The following is an 18,102-nucleotide window of genomic DNA, read 5'->3' as shown; positions in this document are numbered from 1 at the left end:
CAATGTGAGGCTTAAAATGTATGGAATTTCGTGTTCCATGGATGGCCATATTTCCAGCCTCTCATTGATGGTCATATGTTTTCTTAGGGGACTAAAGCTCCTAAAACACCTTTGTACCCACTGTCTTACTAAAGGACTTAGGTGAAGAACTGCCGGGGCGATGAACGAGCAACAGGTACCCGGGTTTTATCAAGGTTGAACAACGAATTCTGTTCCGTTTCCTACTCGACATATATATATATATATATATATATATATATGGTTAAGTAGGGTCAGCACTTGTAAGAATTGATGGTATACGACAGCTGGGTGGAGATCTGGTTATATCCTTTGCACTATATTGACGGAGAAGTGAGTTGAGTGTTTCGTTGTTTACTTAGTAATGACAAGACAGTAGAGTATCAAAACATACTACATGATTATTGTGCTGCAAACGGTTCCGCAGCATCATCATGACTTCTGATTCAATTTTGTAACAGAATAAGCGGCCGAAATCCTCTGTCTTTGTAGGCTTAGACCTCATGCGTCGCAAACTAGTCACCTGTAATTTACATCACAAAATAATAGTTTTCCTCACACTAGAACAATGATGTGCACATTCGGAGTTGAATGGCAGCCACGTCAATTTTTCCAGCTCCCCCGACCCGCGATTATTTATCTTTTACTTCCCATTTGAAATTCGCCCTAATCAGTCGAATTGTGAGCAAGTTGAGGTCTTTGTATTTGAAAACAGCAAATGATCCTGTAAGAAATTGCATTCTGAAGACTGACGAGTTTGACAATCAGACTGTGCGGCGTGTTGTGACCTGCTCACACTGTGTGCAGCGACATTCTTTGCAGTAAAATTATGCCACTTTAAGTGCTTGCGTACTTAAGACTTGCTGAATTAGAGTGGAAAGAGCGATTTTCTCAGATGGTTGCAATGATTGCAAGAGTTACAACTGTCATTGTAATCAAATAAAAAACTGGGTTCAGCTGAATTTCGTTTGAGTTTTCCGATAGGATTAACTTAATTTTTGGACGAGTAACTATCCCAATCTACTTTTAGTTTGACCGTCAAGTACGGAACGAGTTTCGTGTAGATTCGTGCGAAAGGCATATTTACTAAGCCCAAAAAAGTGTGTCTCCAGACTTTTCATCGTTCTTATGGACAGTTTTATAATAGAGATGGGTCCCAAAACCTTCGTGCAGGTTTGAGCTGACAGCTTCATCCACCAAGGAAGTAGGAGACTGGCGAATTTAGTCGCACATTGAAGGCAGGGGATCCAGATTTGTCATCAAAATAAAAATTTGGTAACTTGTTGGTTTGAATCACCTGTCGACAGTCAGAAGTCTTACATTCTGAGTGCCGAATGACACTAAACACGCACCAATTTGAGATGTGTACATATTTTTCGGCTACCGTAGTTTTGGTACTGGCGTCCTGGTAACGAGCAATCTTCTGGAAAGTGTACACAGAGTTCACACCCTGGTTATAGGAAATTCAAATATGTCTCCAGTATCTATCCAATGTAGCTTAGACCATGCGAATAAATGAGCTCCGGTGGATATGTCTGGCGCTAGGGCGTTCCCTTGAAGCCCGAATCACTCATTCTGCTCTCAACCCCATATCTCCGATCGGGTTATTATGTGCAACGAACTATCCAAAAGCTTCAGCCCTATTGGTGGGCTTCGCTTGGCGATTTCCCCCCTTGTTTTCGTTTGGTTGTGCCATCTACGTTACCTTGGAGGACATAATCCAAGGAAACACACATGTAAGTAATGCAATCACGTCTAGAAAGCGGTTACCGGATTACGCAGATTATTTGGTTTTGTTGTTTGACAACTATTCGTCTACATGAGGCTCCTTAAACATGAAATCGGATGTTGCCGGCATTTTGGTATGCATTTTTCCACATTCAAAGTTAAGGGCTTTTTCAGGATTCCCTGGTCCTATGTGTTTGTCCGAAAGTTTAGAGTGAGGGACTTGAGCTTCTTAATTTTGCCATGATTGTGCCATATCAGATGAAATCAGTTGGTGTTTAAGGCGCAGGAAAAGTTTGCCAACTTATGTCACTTATGGCGAATTTTGCTGAAATTGTGGTACTGTGTTCGAAAGATATTTGTAGGAGTGGTCTGCTGAAGCTAGCCCATCGAGTCAGAGAACCTCAGCTGTCTTCCAGCTCCTCCTTAGTACAGCACTAGTTAGCTAGTTGCAGACGCAACAAGATGTTACCTAAGCGGGTAGCCGGTTAGCAAAAGGAAGTAAAAATTATCAGGTTAAGATGATTGTGACATGCTAAACAACCACCTTTCAACGAAAGCCTTGTTTTCTGTCTCAAACTACTGTTGGTAGAGGGTTCAACGAGGACAGGCTATAATACGGCAACGTGAAATGGAAGCGGTTGAAGTCAGAGTGCTTTGAGATCTCTGAAACTTCCTAATTGGGGCCAATGTGATTTTCCTTTCATGTGACAGAAAACTCTGCAGGAAACCAAACACAGTGGTACGTCTTCTGGCAATTACTAACCGGACTGCTAAGATAAAGTTCGTTTTTAGTGCACTGCGCCTAATTTTGGTGTTTAGGAAAGATGTTTGGAAGGTGGCACCTTAACTCAACACAATACTGAAATTTGTTTCGTTCAATCCAGTTCACACAGGAAGTTTGTTCTTGGTCATCTTCCCTGGGGATATATGACCTACTTGCACTATTCCCCTACCTTTGCCCTCCACTTTTTACCGAGGACTTCTTTCCTCGTAATTTTATGAAAGTGAAGTTCCAGTCTGTATTACTGGTGTCTTATTGTGAAAGATGTTAATAAAAATAACAACATCAATGATCCATTTTGAGATAAACCCACGTCAGACAGCGCATGGTGCCAGTCGTCCTTGAAACACGCAATCACATCACGCAGTCAAATGTTGGATGATGAACCCGTAGAACAAAAGCCCATGCCACATTTAGGTTCGCTTTAATTCTGCTCGTCTACCTGCTTTCTCCTTGTCCTCCGACTCTTTTCGGCTTGTGTGGCAAAACTTTCATTGCATTCTTCGACCACTATGAAGAGAATTTTCCTCTGATCCAGATGCTATGATTTAAGTACCACCCCCTCAGCCTCCTAACATGTTGTTAATAAGTAGATAGAGATTTGGTAGATCCCAAGGACCAAGTACACACATTATGCATATACGTTCTCGTCTAGATTTCTTACTCCAATTTTGACAAGTGCGACTGAATATACCGACTTTCTGCAGCATCGGGTAACGCAATACCGGATGCACGTGACTTAGTGGTAATCACATTGGCACTGTAGAGGTCCGGTAGTCTAAACGATCGTGCGGGGGATTTGAGAATTTACCGCTCCGTCGCAGACTAATAATTAAAGAACTCAATAAAATCTCGATCGGTCACTAAGTTATCGACGGCGTATGAAATCGAAGGTCAAAATACCCCTTAACTCAGGTATGTGACAAATGAATACAGGGCCTTTGCACCAGTCAGACAACAGTGCTAAATATAACGATATTCCAACGACATTTACCAGTATCTTGTGACGGCATATGAGCATATTCTGTGCCTGTCTACTTATAACTGAATAACCCTCATCCATTGGGATTCTCAGTCGTTGAAAACAAACAATATCCATTTTTAGACAGCATTATTGCATTGAATATTGCGGTAATGGATGTCACTGTGGCGATGAAGCACAAGGTGGGCACTGGAGAAAGGGTGGTTTTGTAACTTTGGCTTGGTAAGCGGACTAGGATACTGGACGAAGCTCTTGTCCACTTCAAATGCTTCAGTGTCCATGTGAGATCTGGGAATAAAAAATGACGATATTGCTTGGTCTTGAACTGATGAAAGTTAATTAGCAGCCACGCAGCCCCAAATTCCGTCAGAAATATCTCAAAACTTTTCAAGTTTTGAGAATTCACTGTGGTGCCCAGGGTACCAGCGGTGATATCCTGAAGCCGCAGATCACGTGACACTATTTTGAATGTTTTCCCCTACAGCAAATTTTAACTGATAAGTGTAGATACATTTCATTTCGGAGTCTACACAGACTAAACCGCTTCAATAAAGAAGGAAAAACCTTTTTGGGTGGCATGCTGATGAAATGATCAAAGAAATTACCCTCTGTGTATCATACGACACTGTATAGTTAATTTACACAGCAGTCTGATTGGCATTCGTGCATAAATATGCAATCATTCTGGCCTTCCAACATAACCAACATGGTTCTCTTTATTTAGGGTGGTTTGGTTAGAGTTTTACAACATGTTGCGGGGAGCACATCCCAGCAGATAGATGTTTTAACTCCCGGGTATCGGTCACAGGTGAAGCATTTGGAAAACGGTCTTGACTGATTGTAAGTAACACGTCACCGACGTTCGTTAAACAACGAAGTAAGTCAAAATATAACTGCCAGATGTTTGCTCTTCAAAACCAGATTGCGTGTAATTTTATTTCCTATCAATATTTCGAAGGGATGTGGTAGAGGAACAGATGAAGTGATCCCTGGTTGGCAGCCTCAGACTTTTGGCCGCAAAACAGTGTAATCAGCGATCACACTGAGTAACCGGTGAGCTTGAATTACAAGTGACACTTGTTTTGGTTCAGGTGACAATTGGTTTTCAGTTGAGTATGTTTTTCCCTTCAGTTTGTTGGGGAAAGAGGTTCAACCTGTAAGAGTCATAACTATAACAATTAGCTCTAAACGTCAAGTGGCAGCGCTAAGCGATATGCTGGCCAGAAAGAGGGATATAACGTTTGATTTGTATGAGCGCGATGCTAATCTAGGAAAAATCGAATTATTAGATATCCCATAATTCAACTTATAATAAACTTTTTTATAAGGTGAACCACCGTACTATTCAATCCGGAGGTGAATTATCGTAGGTATTTTGTGCAGCTGTTACAAAAGACTGTGGGCAAAAGTGTGTTGCATAGTTTAGCCTCATGGTGATTCAACTAACTCATCACACCATGTTGATCAAAGCGTGTATCTTGAGAGTGAATTTTGAAACTGTCTGCAGTCTTGCGATAAAAAGTCAGATTTCATATGTTGTTCTACCTTGGGGAGATTGCTCTTCTAAATGGAACTTACCTTGAGGTATTTTGAGATGCGGCGAGGCTGCTAACCAACGCTTGAAACTGGTCAAATGTGCCATCACATGTTCGGCATTCTCACCAACTTCCTTTTTTGCCAAATTCTGGTAGAACGGTGTTAGGGATTTCGCCGGTGATTCCCCCATTTGACCGTTGCGGTTGGTCCTGGGTCCGATTTGTGCGTAAACACATCTGCTCAACCGACGTTTATAACTCAGAGTTCCAATCAATTTTGCACACCTATCATCAACCACTTGAGAAATACGGAAATTAAAAGATGATTGGATGGTGTTCGTGCAGTTGCCACTCACCTGCGTCAGAAACGTTGATGCCAGCGTCTTAGTATGTGTGTGTGTGTGTGCGTTTGTGTGTGCGCGAGAGTGAACACGAGAACGTGTGACTTGGTGAATATGATCTCAAGGTTAATGCATGATGTGATCATTTTTTTGGTTCCAATAACTTACTCCCATTCTGGTATGCAACCAGGATGTAGAAATTAAGTAAGCATGCGAGTACATCGTGGTTGATCTACCCCTCAGGTTAAAGTAGCTATGTTATGGAGGTCGATTGGGTATTATGTGAAGCCTGTAGGTGTACGGACACAGAACGAGATGGTGGGGCAACTGATAAAACTTTCCACAATTAATGCTATTTTATGTTGCAGGGCCGAGAAATGCAAGTCGTGAACTTAAACTGAAATCTTGAGAGTCGAATCGTCAAGATTTGTGACGGTGGATTTTGTTCTGAAGCTTGCAAGAATACCGCTGTTTCTTTGGTTCTTAGCCCATTGTTTTTTTGGTTTCAGAATCCATGGGAGTACTGGGCAGTCTTACCATACATATCAGCTGAAAGATGGCACAAAATTGGAAAGCTATCCAACCATCCCACGACATACAACCGATAATGTTCGGCGGGCAATGAGAGATATCTGAAAGCCGACAAAGCGTTAGTAACATAAATCTTAAGGAAGTTACATGAAAACGGATGGTTTTTCCTAGCTTGAGAAGCGGCCCACACATTGGGTGCCTGTTGTGATAATACATCTCTACCCTGGTTTCACATCAGCCACTAACTCGGCGTGGGTGCAAAATGGGTGCCTTAAAGCCTCCCTATGAAACGGTAACAGGGATGAAGGGATACCAGTCCGATGCGATGAAGCAACGAAACTGAAACCAGATCTCGGTAGGATTGGCTTTTTCTTGTCTTTTCAAAATACACTGATGGTATTTAGTAGTAACGACAACATTTACAATGAACACACATCAGTGTGTTGAAGGCCACTCTTCGGATAGACAGCTTTCCATTTTCAGTGTTTGCTACAAAGCTATTCCTTTAGTGGATTCCTCTTTGCACACATGGGAGAACTCTTGCATCCAAGTCTGTCAGTCACTTTTAGAAGTGTCCAGGAATACCTTGGCTTATACCTTCGCAGATTGAGAGGCTTGAACTTTTGGAAGTATCCACAGTGATCTATGATTTCCAGTTAGAGTAACCCAACGAAAAGAATTTGGGAGAGTTTTTTGCTTCTTTTGAAGCGATAAACTAATGACCCATAGAAACAAGTGCCCGGAGGTTGCCATTTAATGTGCCTTTTGTTTGCTCAGGTAAAAGTGGTGGCTGACTGAGAGCTACAGAATGGTTTCTCATGAACAAAGGCAGTTACATAGGCCTGATACTGCATGCCCTAAATATTTTGGAAATGCGTTTAAAACTTTTCAGTTTGTCTACAATAGCTTACCACGAAAGGTTCTCCGGAGTGAGGAACCCATTATATCACGGTTGATCAAACCCTTGGATTAGAGATTGTTTGCAACCCTCTGAGGTGGTTAACCCTCTTTTGTTTCAACTATTACCCATTGATTTTGATCTCTTACTATGGAGGCAGAAGAAGGGGGGGGGGGCGGAAGTGAAGGTTTGCGAAATGCCGGATCACCTTATTTCGCTATGTCCAAAAATATCTGGATGTCTGTCTCCGATTGATATTTCTATGTGTTGGGAGATGTTAGGGGGATCGATGCTACATCTATGCGGTCAGTTGATGAGTAATGGTGAATTATTAGTCAGGGTTTTGCTGGCCGATGTGTGTGTTATCCAGTTTAAAGTCACAGCGTATTCTTGCTCCGTGTCAAAATATGGATTTTCGTTTGCTGTATCTAGTGGTACGGCGGATCACTGGAACGACGGGTCAATGGAACTTAGTTCTACACGATTAATTTTCGTAGACCTAATTTTATAGCGGAGTATTAATGACAACATGAATGAAGCGCGGAACACATGACTGTTGCCGTACACTCCTCAACAGTCCACAACCGGTTTAGTCGATCTTGGGACCAATCAGCTTTCTGTCAGACTCAAGTTCTACTTGAGCCCAAAACTTAGTTTAGGTGAGATTTCGTTGGGTCTTCCGTTGAAACAAGCTTAGTTCGCAAATGAATGCATTTCGTAGTTTATGCAAATGAGCGTTCTTAAGTGTTTTAGAGTGAGATTTAATCTCCTTGCTCAACCTCCACATCCAATACCACAATGTTCGAACATGGAATGTCTATGATCTTAGTCAAAAATACTTCCGCGCAAATGTTGCCAGCAAACAGTCAAAGAGAGAACACTGTTGCAAATTGAATGACAAAAAATCTCTTGTGTTTGTGAAAAAGGAGAACTATTGTGAGTCTGGTGCACACTGGCGACACTTCCGTATTCATAATCTTAAGACCCAATTTCGCCAATTGGCACTCACTGTTTGATGAGCAGAATCAGAGAGCAGAATCCGAGGTAGCAGTGAGCTTAATAAGAGGTCACGGATGAGCTCTACTTCTAATCCAATAGGGTCTGCTTTCGACCAGGAACTATCCTCCGTACCGCACATACTGCCCCAGTCTCATGAAGCTCATTATCAAGTTGATCATCAAAACTCTGGAAGCAACGGATCATCAAATGCATGAAGGCAGAAACGAGTCCTTGAAATGGTAGCGAGGGTAAAAGGATGTTTCTCCATTCAAGAGCAAATTTTCTTGGGTGTTCCATGGTGGGTTTTGCAAGCACTACTTGTTGACAATTTTCAGACGTTTTGCGCCGCATGGTGCACGGCACACCAGTGAACGACAATCAATTTTTAATCGGTTATAACACATCCTTCTTCACTTTGAATACTGTTCAACACAACTGAGATTGTCCGGTTGAGTGACAACTGGGACAGCGGTGGATTGGATACCAGAAAATCGATTGATTATCGATTGTGACATCTTACATATGGTACAGTACGTTATAGAAACCCGTACTTGAAGGTTTCAGCTCGTGTTTCAGGCTCAGTGTTTAAGGCGCGGATTTAGCGATCGAAATGTTGGCGTTCAAACCCAACCCCGGCATCTGCTCCTGTCCTGTCTGGGTTTGGGAAGCCTGGTAGCATCTCAGCCCCTGTGCTTCCTTTGGCTAGCGTAGCATCCAGGCACTGAAGGTAAGTTATGGGTCAACAACTGTTTTTCAAATATTTTATTGTACTTGGAAATTCGGATATTTATAAATTCCTCGAGGCTTATGAATGCCGGCAGATAGGGTTTAAGTAATCAGTTCATGCGCACACGGTTTGAACGCGTATTTGAAATCTTTACTAGCCGGGCTTTGGAAAACACTTCTTACATATGGTACAGTACGTTATAGAAACCCGTACTTGAAGGTTTCAGCTCGTGTTTCAGGCTCAGTGTTTAAGGCGCGGATTTAGCGATCGAAATGTTGGCGTTCAAACCCAACCCCGGCATCTCGACTGCTCCTGTCTGGGTTTGGGAAGCCTGGTAGCATCTCAGCCCCTGTGCTTCCTTTGGCTAGCGTAGCATCCAGGCACTGAAGGTAAGTTATGGGTCAACAACTGTTTTTCAAATATTTTATTGTACTTGGAAATTCGGATATTTATAAATTCCTCGAGGCTTATGAATGCCGGCAGATAGGGTTTAAGTAATCAGTTCATGCGCACACGGTTTGAACGCGTATTTGAAATCTTTACTAGCCGGGCTTTGGAAAACACTTTGTAGCCTTACATTTTCCACAGACACAAGAAGGTCAAAAAACCACTGTGGTGTTACTAAACCTTTGGAATGATAAACAAAGTTGAATGGTGATTGTGATGAATTCCGCCCCCTGGATTTTTCATAATAACAGTGGTCATTTGAGATGCCAGGATATTACAGCATAGCTGAAAGCATGCTTTTCTGGAATGCCGGGAGTTTAAATCGCACGGAATTCAACAGCCTGTCCAGTCCGGCCATCAATATGTGACCTAAAGATAGCTACAGATTAGTTAATATCTTCTCACCTACTTAATCAATGAGGTTTGTAAAGCTAACGTCGGCGTCAGTTGACTATGCAAGTCACAAACTGCAGATGTAGTGAATAAAGTGGCGCGAAAGTTTCCTCTTGACTTAAGACAATGACCGTTACTGCCTTTCTTTAGAAAATAAGTTAACTGCTCCTGTAATAAATGGCGTACTCTCATCAAACTCATGAATCCGCCTACATGAAGTCTATGACGAGCAATCTGCATTTTTACAACTAAGCACGACACCCCCGGAGAGGAACCAAGGAAATTGTCCCTTTATCAACCAAAATGTTTCAGTAAGTAAATGTTCAACTCACAAGGGACAATAGTCTACAGCTAACACTAATTTTGATTCCTAGTTGTCACTTAAGCGACCAACCAGCACAAGAACAGGTGCAGTTGGCGGAATATTTCACAGAAGAGGACTATTGTACCCAATAAATATATATAATCTTTTAATTTATATTAATCTTCAACTGTAAAATAAGTTGCATAAATTATTGTGATTAAATTATAGATATTGATCGCGATTATCTATAGATAACTCAGAAGAAGGAATAGTTCACATGACGAATGAGTCATCCATCTGAGAAGTTATCAGTCGAGCGGCCAATCAAAACCTAATTACCTGATGTGACTTTCGCGGTAGAAGGGTGAGCGGTGCTGTCCAAGTGAAATCTAACCATAATTCTGTTCAGCTGCTCATGTTCGAGCGGTTAAATGTTCAAACTCTTAGCCGGAGAATCGGAAGTCGCTAAAGCTCCATGAGATGGGCACAAGTATGAAACAGCTATGCACTGCATAGAAGGGTGAGCGGTGCTGTCCAAGTGAAATCTAACCATAATTCTGTTCAGCTGCTCATGTTCGAGCGGTTAAATGTTCAAACTCTTAGCCGGAGAATCGGAAGTCGCTAAAGCTCCATGAGATGGGCACAAGTATGAAACAACTATGCACTGCATCTTGGCCTTTCAGCATAGATTGGCTTCACTTACAGGATGAAATACCTACTGATAAAAATATTCCCGACAGTTTCATGTCCGTTTAAAAAGCAGTGCCATCAAAATGTTAACCTGCGATATATTTACTGTCATATCTATTTATTTTATTTTATTCACTGGTTTTACTCATTTTCCCATCATTACAGAACAGATTTAGAACTATCACTCAGGTCTGTTACATGCAAACGGAAAATTGAGAACGAAACGGGGCAGAGTTTTCCTTCTGAATTGCGTCATTTTAAGTTGAACGACTAGTGCGGCGATTTTAATCACATTTCATCAAGGACATGCATTGACAACAGATAAATTCGTTCATTTATTTAAACAAACATGTCCTACCGCAACTCACTGACTAGTGCCCGGCTAGCGTCTGAATAGCTTATCTTTTTTTCTGTTCATCCTCTCTATAGGTTTTCAGACATCAGCAACTTGTCTACCGACTTGGATTACCCAATACAGTAGTGTTGGCAAATCTTTTAACGACCGAAACCTAGAAGTTTGCTTGTAATTTTAAGATTTCAACGAATAGGCCAGAATGCAATAAACTTATAAACGCAACGATATCTGACTACCAGTTTTGTACACGTGAGGCAAAACGTTTTCAAGTGTGACCCCACTAAATGATTAACGGAAACAGAGTGGAACAGTCGGTCTGGTGAATGAGATCCCAAGCTGACAGTGTTCACATTGGATTTCCTGAAAAGAACTGGAATCTAGTGTGAACACAAACGATCCTCTTAGAAATCCCTGTTCACGCTTAAAATTGTCTCGGATTCTAAGGTCGTTTGCTTTGTTCGGGCCATAACTCTGTGTCATTGATGCACATATTTCATGCATGCAAGTTTTACAGTTCTAACTATTTGCATTAATCTGGTATTTCAAAATCACTTGGCTTTATGGAACTGACAAGAGTTATAAGTCAGGCCAGGTGTTTTGAAAAATATCGTACGATCGTAGCTGGATCGCGGTACGGGCGGAATTTTAGGTGTGCGGAACAGAATTTCGCGTGTGAGTGAATTGTTGGAATTCGAGCGGTGCCGAATCGATTCCCTAACATTTCGATATAGATCGATTAGCAGCTTGCATCGCCATATTTTTATGTGCTATTGTCCACAGAACATTCACAATAGAAGGATGTGTAGGCTGCAGTGAGCTTGCCTTCCAAGTGCATTTTGCTCCAGTAGACAGTGTTCATTTTTTTAGCTGAAACCTAAGTTGCTACTTGATCACGTGAGGTGAAAATGCTTGCAAGTTTGAGATCCGGGCATGACAACTGTAAATTCTAAATAGGATGGACCTAAGACCGATGGTTTTCTGCCGTCGGCAAAAATTCAGGCCGAGAGAATGTATCTCTGAATCGCACTCTGAAACTAAGAGGGACAGTGTTGAATAGTGAACGCGAAATCTACTGCAGAATTGTCAGCTAATGCACGAAGTACATCAGTAAAAAATAAAGGACCAGGATGGCATCAAAACAACAAAAATCTCCAGACAGAGAGTACAAAGGGGTTGGATATTTTTTCCATGGGCAGCTTTTCAGTATGTAAACTGCTCCCTTCTAACCTTGCGCGGCTAAAACTCCATCGAAGTAAATGAGAATAGTCCAGTCCCCAAAACTAGCGTTTTCTTAGGACCACAATTTTGGTGCACACGGTTGTGTTCTACTTTCTGAGTGAATTTAATTGGTACATTAAGCGGACAATTTAGAGTATGACGGTCACCTTTCAGATAACGTTGATATATATGCGAGCAGTTGGTAGCACATACTGCCCAGTTCTATGTATTTCCGCGATCTGGTGGTCGAGAACACACTGACCGATTGGTCACGTTCACTCGGTTGCCGTCTCAGCATCAGGCTGATTGTGCCACAGTCTCCTCAACTCTACACGCATCATTTAGTGAATCAGCCAATGAGCAGACCACTTGTATTCTGAACAAACTATTTAGTCGAGAACATGAGAGCAACGTTTCTGTGATCCCAGCAGGAAAACTTCAATCTGTGTGGAGGAAGAGGAAGTAGAAAGGAAACGATCGAACAATTAAGGCTAGGCATGGGAATACCCTCACAGTAAGTGCAGGCCGCTTCTGAAGTCTTTGAAATTCATTCGATGCTTGGAAAGCCGGTAAGCATAACACGCAGCGCACCCTGACTCATCTAAGCGGTCAAGCGAACTTTCGCGGCTATCAGCATCAATATTTCTTCACCATATTTGTTCTCTTAGCAGGGTGAATTGGTTTGGCATTTCATGATAATGCGACAGCTGATTTTTAATGCTCCACTTCTGGATGAAATTGAACTCAGATCTATTCACTACATTCACTATCGAGCATTAAAGCGACAGTGTTGGTGACGGAGGTGGTATTATTTGAAACACGTGACAAGAAACACAAGGGAAATTCGAACAGCAGTGTTGTTTTCTATACTGGAGGAAGCCATCTCAGAGAGGTTAAAATGCGGATGCCACAGAAGAATAAAAGCTTCAGAGAAGTGAAGTTATTTGACTAAGCAAAACTAAAAATACTTAGTGATATGAACAATAAGTACTGCTGTGAAGTGTACAGGAATACAAAATACACGAAAAAGCAAGCAAGACCATTTAAGAACTTTGTAAACAATCGATAGTTCTTTCTTTATTAGGGCAATGTTTTGCTTTTGACACAAAAGCTTCATCAGGCCAAATTGGCCAGGAGACAGAGAACCAATCAGTAAGTCCCCTTCAGGCCATCCAACTAGATCACACACTAGATGAGTGTTGAGTTCAAATTAACGGCGGTGTGGTTGCCAAACTCTTGCGTTGTGGGATTGGGGAGTTATTTCTGATCGGGTATTGTTCGTTAATCTTCCACTTCAGGATGCCTTAATAGGTGTTTCACCTCGGGCGCCACTGGTAGATTTTTCTTGGTCTTTGTGGGCTCTTGAGTGCTGGGACGATTTAGTTGGGGTGGAGGGGTAAGGTTAAGCTGAATTTGGATGATTACTACTCCTATTTCTGATGACCGCACACCAACACGTGTCAGTCCGACTGATTTTCAGGGCCGATTGCGCCATGAACAAGTTGGAATGCAATCAAGTGCTCAAGCCTTCTGAATGTCAACCGTATAGAAACTCAAAAGCAACCGGGGAGGCATACTCAGAAAGAGAGGCAATAACTCGTAAGACGTCGCCTTCCAATTGCCTTGTAGATTTTTAAGACTGACAATGCTGGTGATTTTCAACGAAGATGAAACAGCTCCTTTTCAACTTTTCAGCAGAGTTGTTCTAATTGCTGGATTGAATTGAAGTGAAAACTGCTTTTCTTTCTATCGGCGACTAAAGTCGGGGAAGACTGGTCCTCAGTAGGGATCAATTTGGGTCTCTGTCCTCGGGTGAGGATGACTCTAGCATCGGGAAATTTGAACACGTTGCGCAGCGCACGACCAATTTCGCGATGAATATAGTCAAACATGCGTCAGTAGTTATTAAAGTTCCAGAGGCCATGTGTCCATCCAGAAACCGGAATTGCATAGTTAGATCTCATGCGCATATTGTCAATGCTCATATGGTCTTTCTATCCTCAATATCAAATGCAGGGTCAAGAGAACAAAGCCTCTACGAACACCTCATCTAAAGAACAACCCTGCGAGTAAGCAACTTGGGTTTACGCCTCGGGCTATTTCGGTCTGAAAGAGACAAACGATCCCCTTTCTCACTGACATTAGAATGCTACATTTTCGTGTGCATTCTTTTACTGTGATGTTAAATCACAGCCTTCCACCAAATGGTCTGTCCATCCAGCTGCATTGCTCCCGGCAAGAGATAGTCATTAGTGTGACGGATTTGTAGAGCTGTTGCCTCCAGAACTAAGGTTATCATCTGCCACAACTCTTGTGGGTCGATATCCATACATAGTTGACGCTGAGTAACAGCAGCGCATGCATAGAGCTTGAACGGCCCCGATGGACTTATTGTCATGGCGAAGAAAACCGGGAGAATGGGCACTAATTGACAAGTTCCTATAAATCGAGGTTGGTGAGGCAAGACGAGAGAAACCAGCCATAAGCACTCTTGCTGTGATTTATGGAATCAGCAAAATCCAGGTCTACAAAGTAGTGTGACGGCCCTGTCCCGTACTCCAGCAAATGGTCTCAGAACAAGTTGTGAATGTTTTACTACAGAAATCTGGATGGATTTTGGATGACATGAAATGTGTAGTATACCGATGCCGCACAACTCTTATCCAAGTAAATTTGGTTGATGTTAAGAGACGTCAGAAAACAGGATTGCATACTATAACTATAACTACACATGACCTTTGAAATTTCAAAAACGGTGGTCTATACGATCAACTGCTTTTATCGTTAAATCGTTTAAGTTCAGGATGAAGACGCATTGGGAGGAACGAAGTATTTTTGGCTACTGCAAAGGCTCCACATCAGAGAGGACTTTAAGACCACAAAAACGCGATTTCCCAGTCGACCAGAACCGTATGGTCTGGTGACTGTCTGTACTTTATGAAAAATTGGAGTAAGGCTTGCTTTTTCTAAATTACACTTTGTTGTTTGTTACTGATAGACCGTTTTGATGGAGGCGGAAAAAAAACGCTTAGATAGTTTACGGGGAATATTGGAATTGGATGTGTAATCAACCATTTCGATGAACTATTTCCCAGGATTGCTATATCAAACAAGTATTAAATTCATAAATTGTGAAATGAAAAAAATTGCACACTTCAGCCGGTTGGAACATATGTATCTGTCAGAAAGTGACAAGCGAGAGTGGACTAGACCACTGCGTTTAGGCCAAGCAATTGGGTGGAGTGAAAGTTACTCACTCAGGAGCACCGGGTTAAACGCAACGTTTCTGTCAAACCATTTTGAATGCAAATGGTGATACGAATAGTCGTTCAATAAAGGCTGTATGAACCTCGGTGTCAACGGCCAATTACATCAAAATGGAACGGAAAACGTTAGGTTGATATCAGCTACCGGGAATGGATATTGGCGGCGATCCACCAGTTTTCCTACCCAAGGGTTGCTCTATAGTCCTGTCAGCAAGGATCTGTCCATTTTTTCGAACTCGAATTCAAGGCGAACGACGGACCTATAGTGCAGATGAGGGAATCGGCAGAATTATTTTGGTCCGGAACTGGTTTTATCCCATATATCTCTATGGTTCATTCCATCTTATGAGTTACATACCATGCAGATTCTACCGCCCCAGACGTACTTCACACCTTCAGATATCAGAGGCCTTCAGAACCTGGATCAAATTTCCATATAATACATATTTATTGATATTTCACTGTAATTAGATCCAGGTACTGATATCCGGAGGTGCTAGATCACTTCCTACAGTACAATGCACTCGCATTCAGTCTTCTCCCGATGTTTTACTTAGGCTCCAGCGGTGAAATAGTCTGAAAACGAAACTCCAGGTGTACTTTCAAACAAATTTACCCCACAAGGCTGCCGACATAGGTGAAATTTCCTGACGGCATAATAGTGCAAACATATTCCCATATGTGGTATAAGTAGCCACATGCGGGACCAATGAGAAACCTATTTTTTCAGTAGTAAGCTTGGGTAATATGCATCAATATGAATTTTACAATAGGCTATCAGATGAGCTTCAGTCGGATCGCATTACTTTTGGCATAAAATGCTGACAACAAAACTCGACCGATTTCTTTTATCGTTAGCCGACCCGGTGCTTTCTGCACAAAGAAACAACTACAAAGGTTACTGACTGCCTTCTCGACAACGAATATAGACTCTGGCAGGGACGACAAATACGAGGCATCCCCCAAATCTTTGGTATCTGGTGGACAGCCAGACAGATATACTTGTGTGTTTTTAGCGAAAGACGATACCACAGTCACACCATGGGCTCAACATTTCGTCGAGCTTGAATAATGAAAGTGGGATACACTGCTGGATTGGGATGCTGTGCATGAATGCTTGGGGTCCAGATCCACCATCCAGTTTGGAAAGCATGGCTTTTGTGCTGGTAAGTCAAGCCTCTAAAAGTTTAGATTAATGCTCACTCTAACATTAGCACCAAATGTAAATAATTAATAACCCGATGAGCAGCTCAGGTAAGCTATATATATATATATATATACTTATATTACAACCTTATTGATCAAGCTGAACCAAGTCTTACCTGTATGAAACGGACAAATTAGTGACGCTGGAAACATCGACTTTGGTTTGTGATGGCCGAATGCAAATCTAGGGAATCCTTTGCGTCCCCATAGGGGACGAATTTTTCATTTCTGAGAATAAAAGGTTTCGTAGGTAGTTTGTTATCTCAAATGGAAATTCCACATGAAAAAAGAAACGCGATTATAGTTGTATCTTCATGGGGTTGTTTGTATTTAGTGTATTTCCTTATGAGTGGAGTACTTTACAAGGGACTTAGGCTGATGGTGGACTAGCTGGATATCATCATAGTAAACACTGTTCTGACAAGCGCTTCATAGTGAGTCACTGGATGTGGGAACGCAGCGGCTCAGTCGTTCAAATTCTTTCACCCAGATTCGTGTATCCTCTATTCCTAGTCCTGACTGGAAAATCTTTTCGTTAGCATGGCAAATAATACTGCTGGCTGGGCATAAATTCACACAGGAGCCACAGAACACCACAGAGTTCCCTGACGTTTGCAACCTTGGGGGAACTAGATATAATTCTGTGTATCTGATAGATTTGTCTCATACCAACCACCTCTTGGTTCGGCTTTAGTTATCATGTGCGAACTTAATTTTTGCATGCTGCTCTTACTACACATCCGGAGTATTGGGTCATGCTGCGTGGTTTTGATGTAGCTGCTGGTTCTCAACTTTCGTTTGGCGGGATAAAATAAAACGGAGGACGGTGAGGCGTCTGCTCAGCTTTCTAATTACAGATACACTGTGGTGTAATTGTTTCTGATATTAACTGCGTGTGTGACCTAGATTCTTTACAGACTGTATCAGAGAACAGGGCAGTGGGAAAAATACATTGCATGGAACCTCATATGAACGGGCTTCAAGTGAACTGAATGAATCTAACTTGGTGTGCTCAGACGATCTCATACAAATACTCGTGGTCTACAGTTGACAAGGTATCTTATAGTGTCAACAGCGCCTTGGACACAGTGTAACTTTTTCGTTTGATGGGAAAAGCCGTTAGTAATGCTTCGCAACGCTTTGGCGGTGACAAACCAGAATTCTTATTTTTCGCGTTGTGCATTAAGTTTGATGGACTTCTTCAACGGGAATTCAGAGACTAGCTGCATGACATGGTACATAACACTGAGTGAAAGAAACTGTTACAAAATCCAAAACAACCTTTTTCTTAATTTTTGGAAATTATTCAAACGACAGGGATCTTGTATCAAGTAAAATAGAAAGTCTGTACAAGAACTATGGCGTGAAAATGATCCGGTTACGAAACACCATCCAAACTGGAGGTAAACTTAGAACTGCCATACTTTTGACGCTAGATTGTTGATCCTGATATCCAGCACATTTAAAGCTGAGCCCTAGGTGTTGGGTGACTAGCATTTGACCAGACTAGGCTCAAAATTATACTGGGTCTGCTGACTGAATATCAGAACCGCCCGCGCCTAAGATACTAATTTTTGAGAGCAGCGAACGCGAAACTTTTACGGGACAGGAATTCAGAGACCGATAGCTAAAGTCACACTCTATAAACCTTCGGCTTCTAAGGGAAGGGCCAAAGAGAACTGA

The 18,102-nt window shown here is 42.0% G+C and overlaps 2 protein-coding genes across 2 annotated transcripts in view; one reads left to right on the top strand and one right to left on the bottom strand.

Annotated features, from left to right (window-relative positions):
* T265_02794 (hypothetical protein) overlaps positions 1–5,257 on the bottom strand; it is a gene marked incomplete at both ends in the record, with an annotated part of 37,375 nt that extends 32,118 nt beyond the window's left edge. Inside the window, one exon of the mRNA XM_009167119.1 lies at positions 5,088–5,257. Coding sequence (XP_009165383.1) covers positions 5,088–5,235 — 148 coding nt within the window. The remainder of the gene's footprint in view (positions 1–5,087) is intronic.
* The window catches only part of T265_02793 (hypothetical protein), a gene marked incomplete at both ends in the record, with an annotated part of 26,926 nt that extends 10,641 nt beyond the window's left edge, over positions 1–16,285 (top strand). Inside the window, one exon of the mRNA XM_009167118.1 lies at positions 16,072–16,285. Within this exon, the coding sequence (XP_009165382.1) occupies positions 16,072–16,285 (214 nt within the window). The remainder of the gene's footprint in view (positions 1–16,071) is intronic.
* Positions 16,286–18,102: the final 1,817 nt, after the last annotated feature.

Source organism: Opisthorchis viverrini (assembly GCF_000715545.1).
Source record: "Opisthorchis viverrini unplaced genomic scaffold opera_v5_36, whole genome shotgun sequence".
Lineage (NCBI taxonomy): Eukaryota > Metazoa > Platyhelminthes > Trematoda > Opisthorchiida > Opisthorchiidae > Opisthorchis > Opisthorchis viverrini.
Note: the sequence above shows the minus strand (reverse complement) of the source record. Positions and strands in the feature narration are given on the sequence as shown.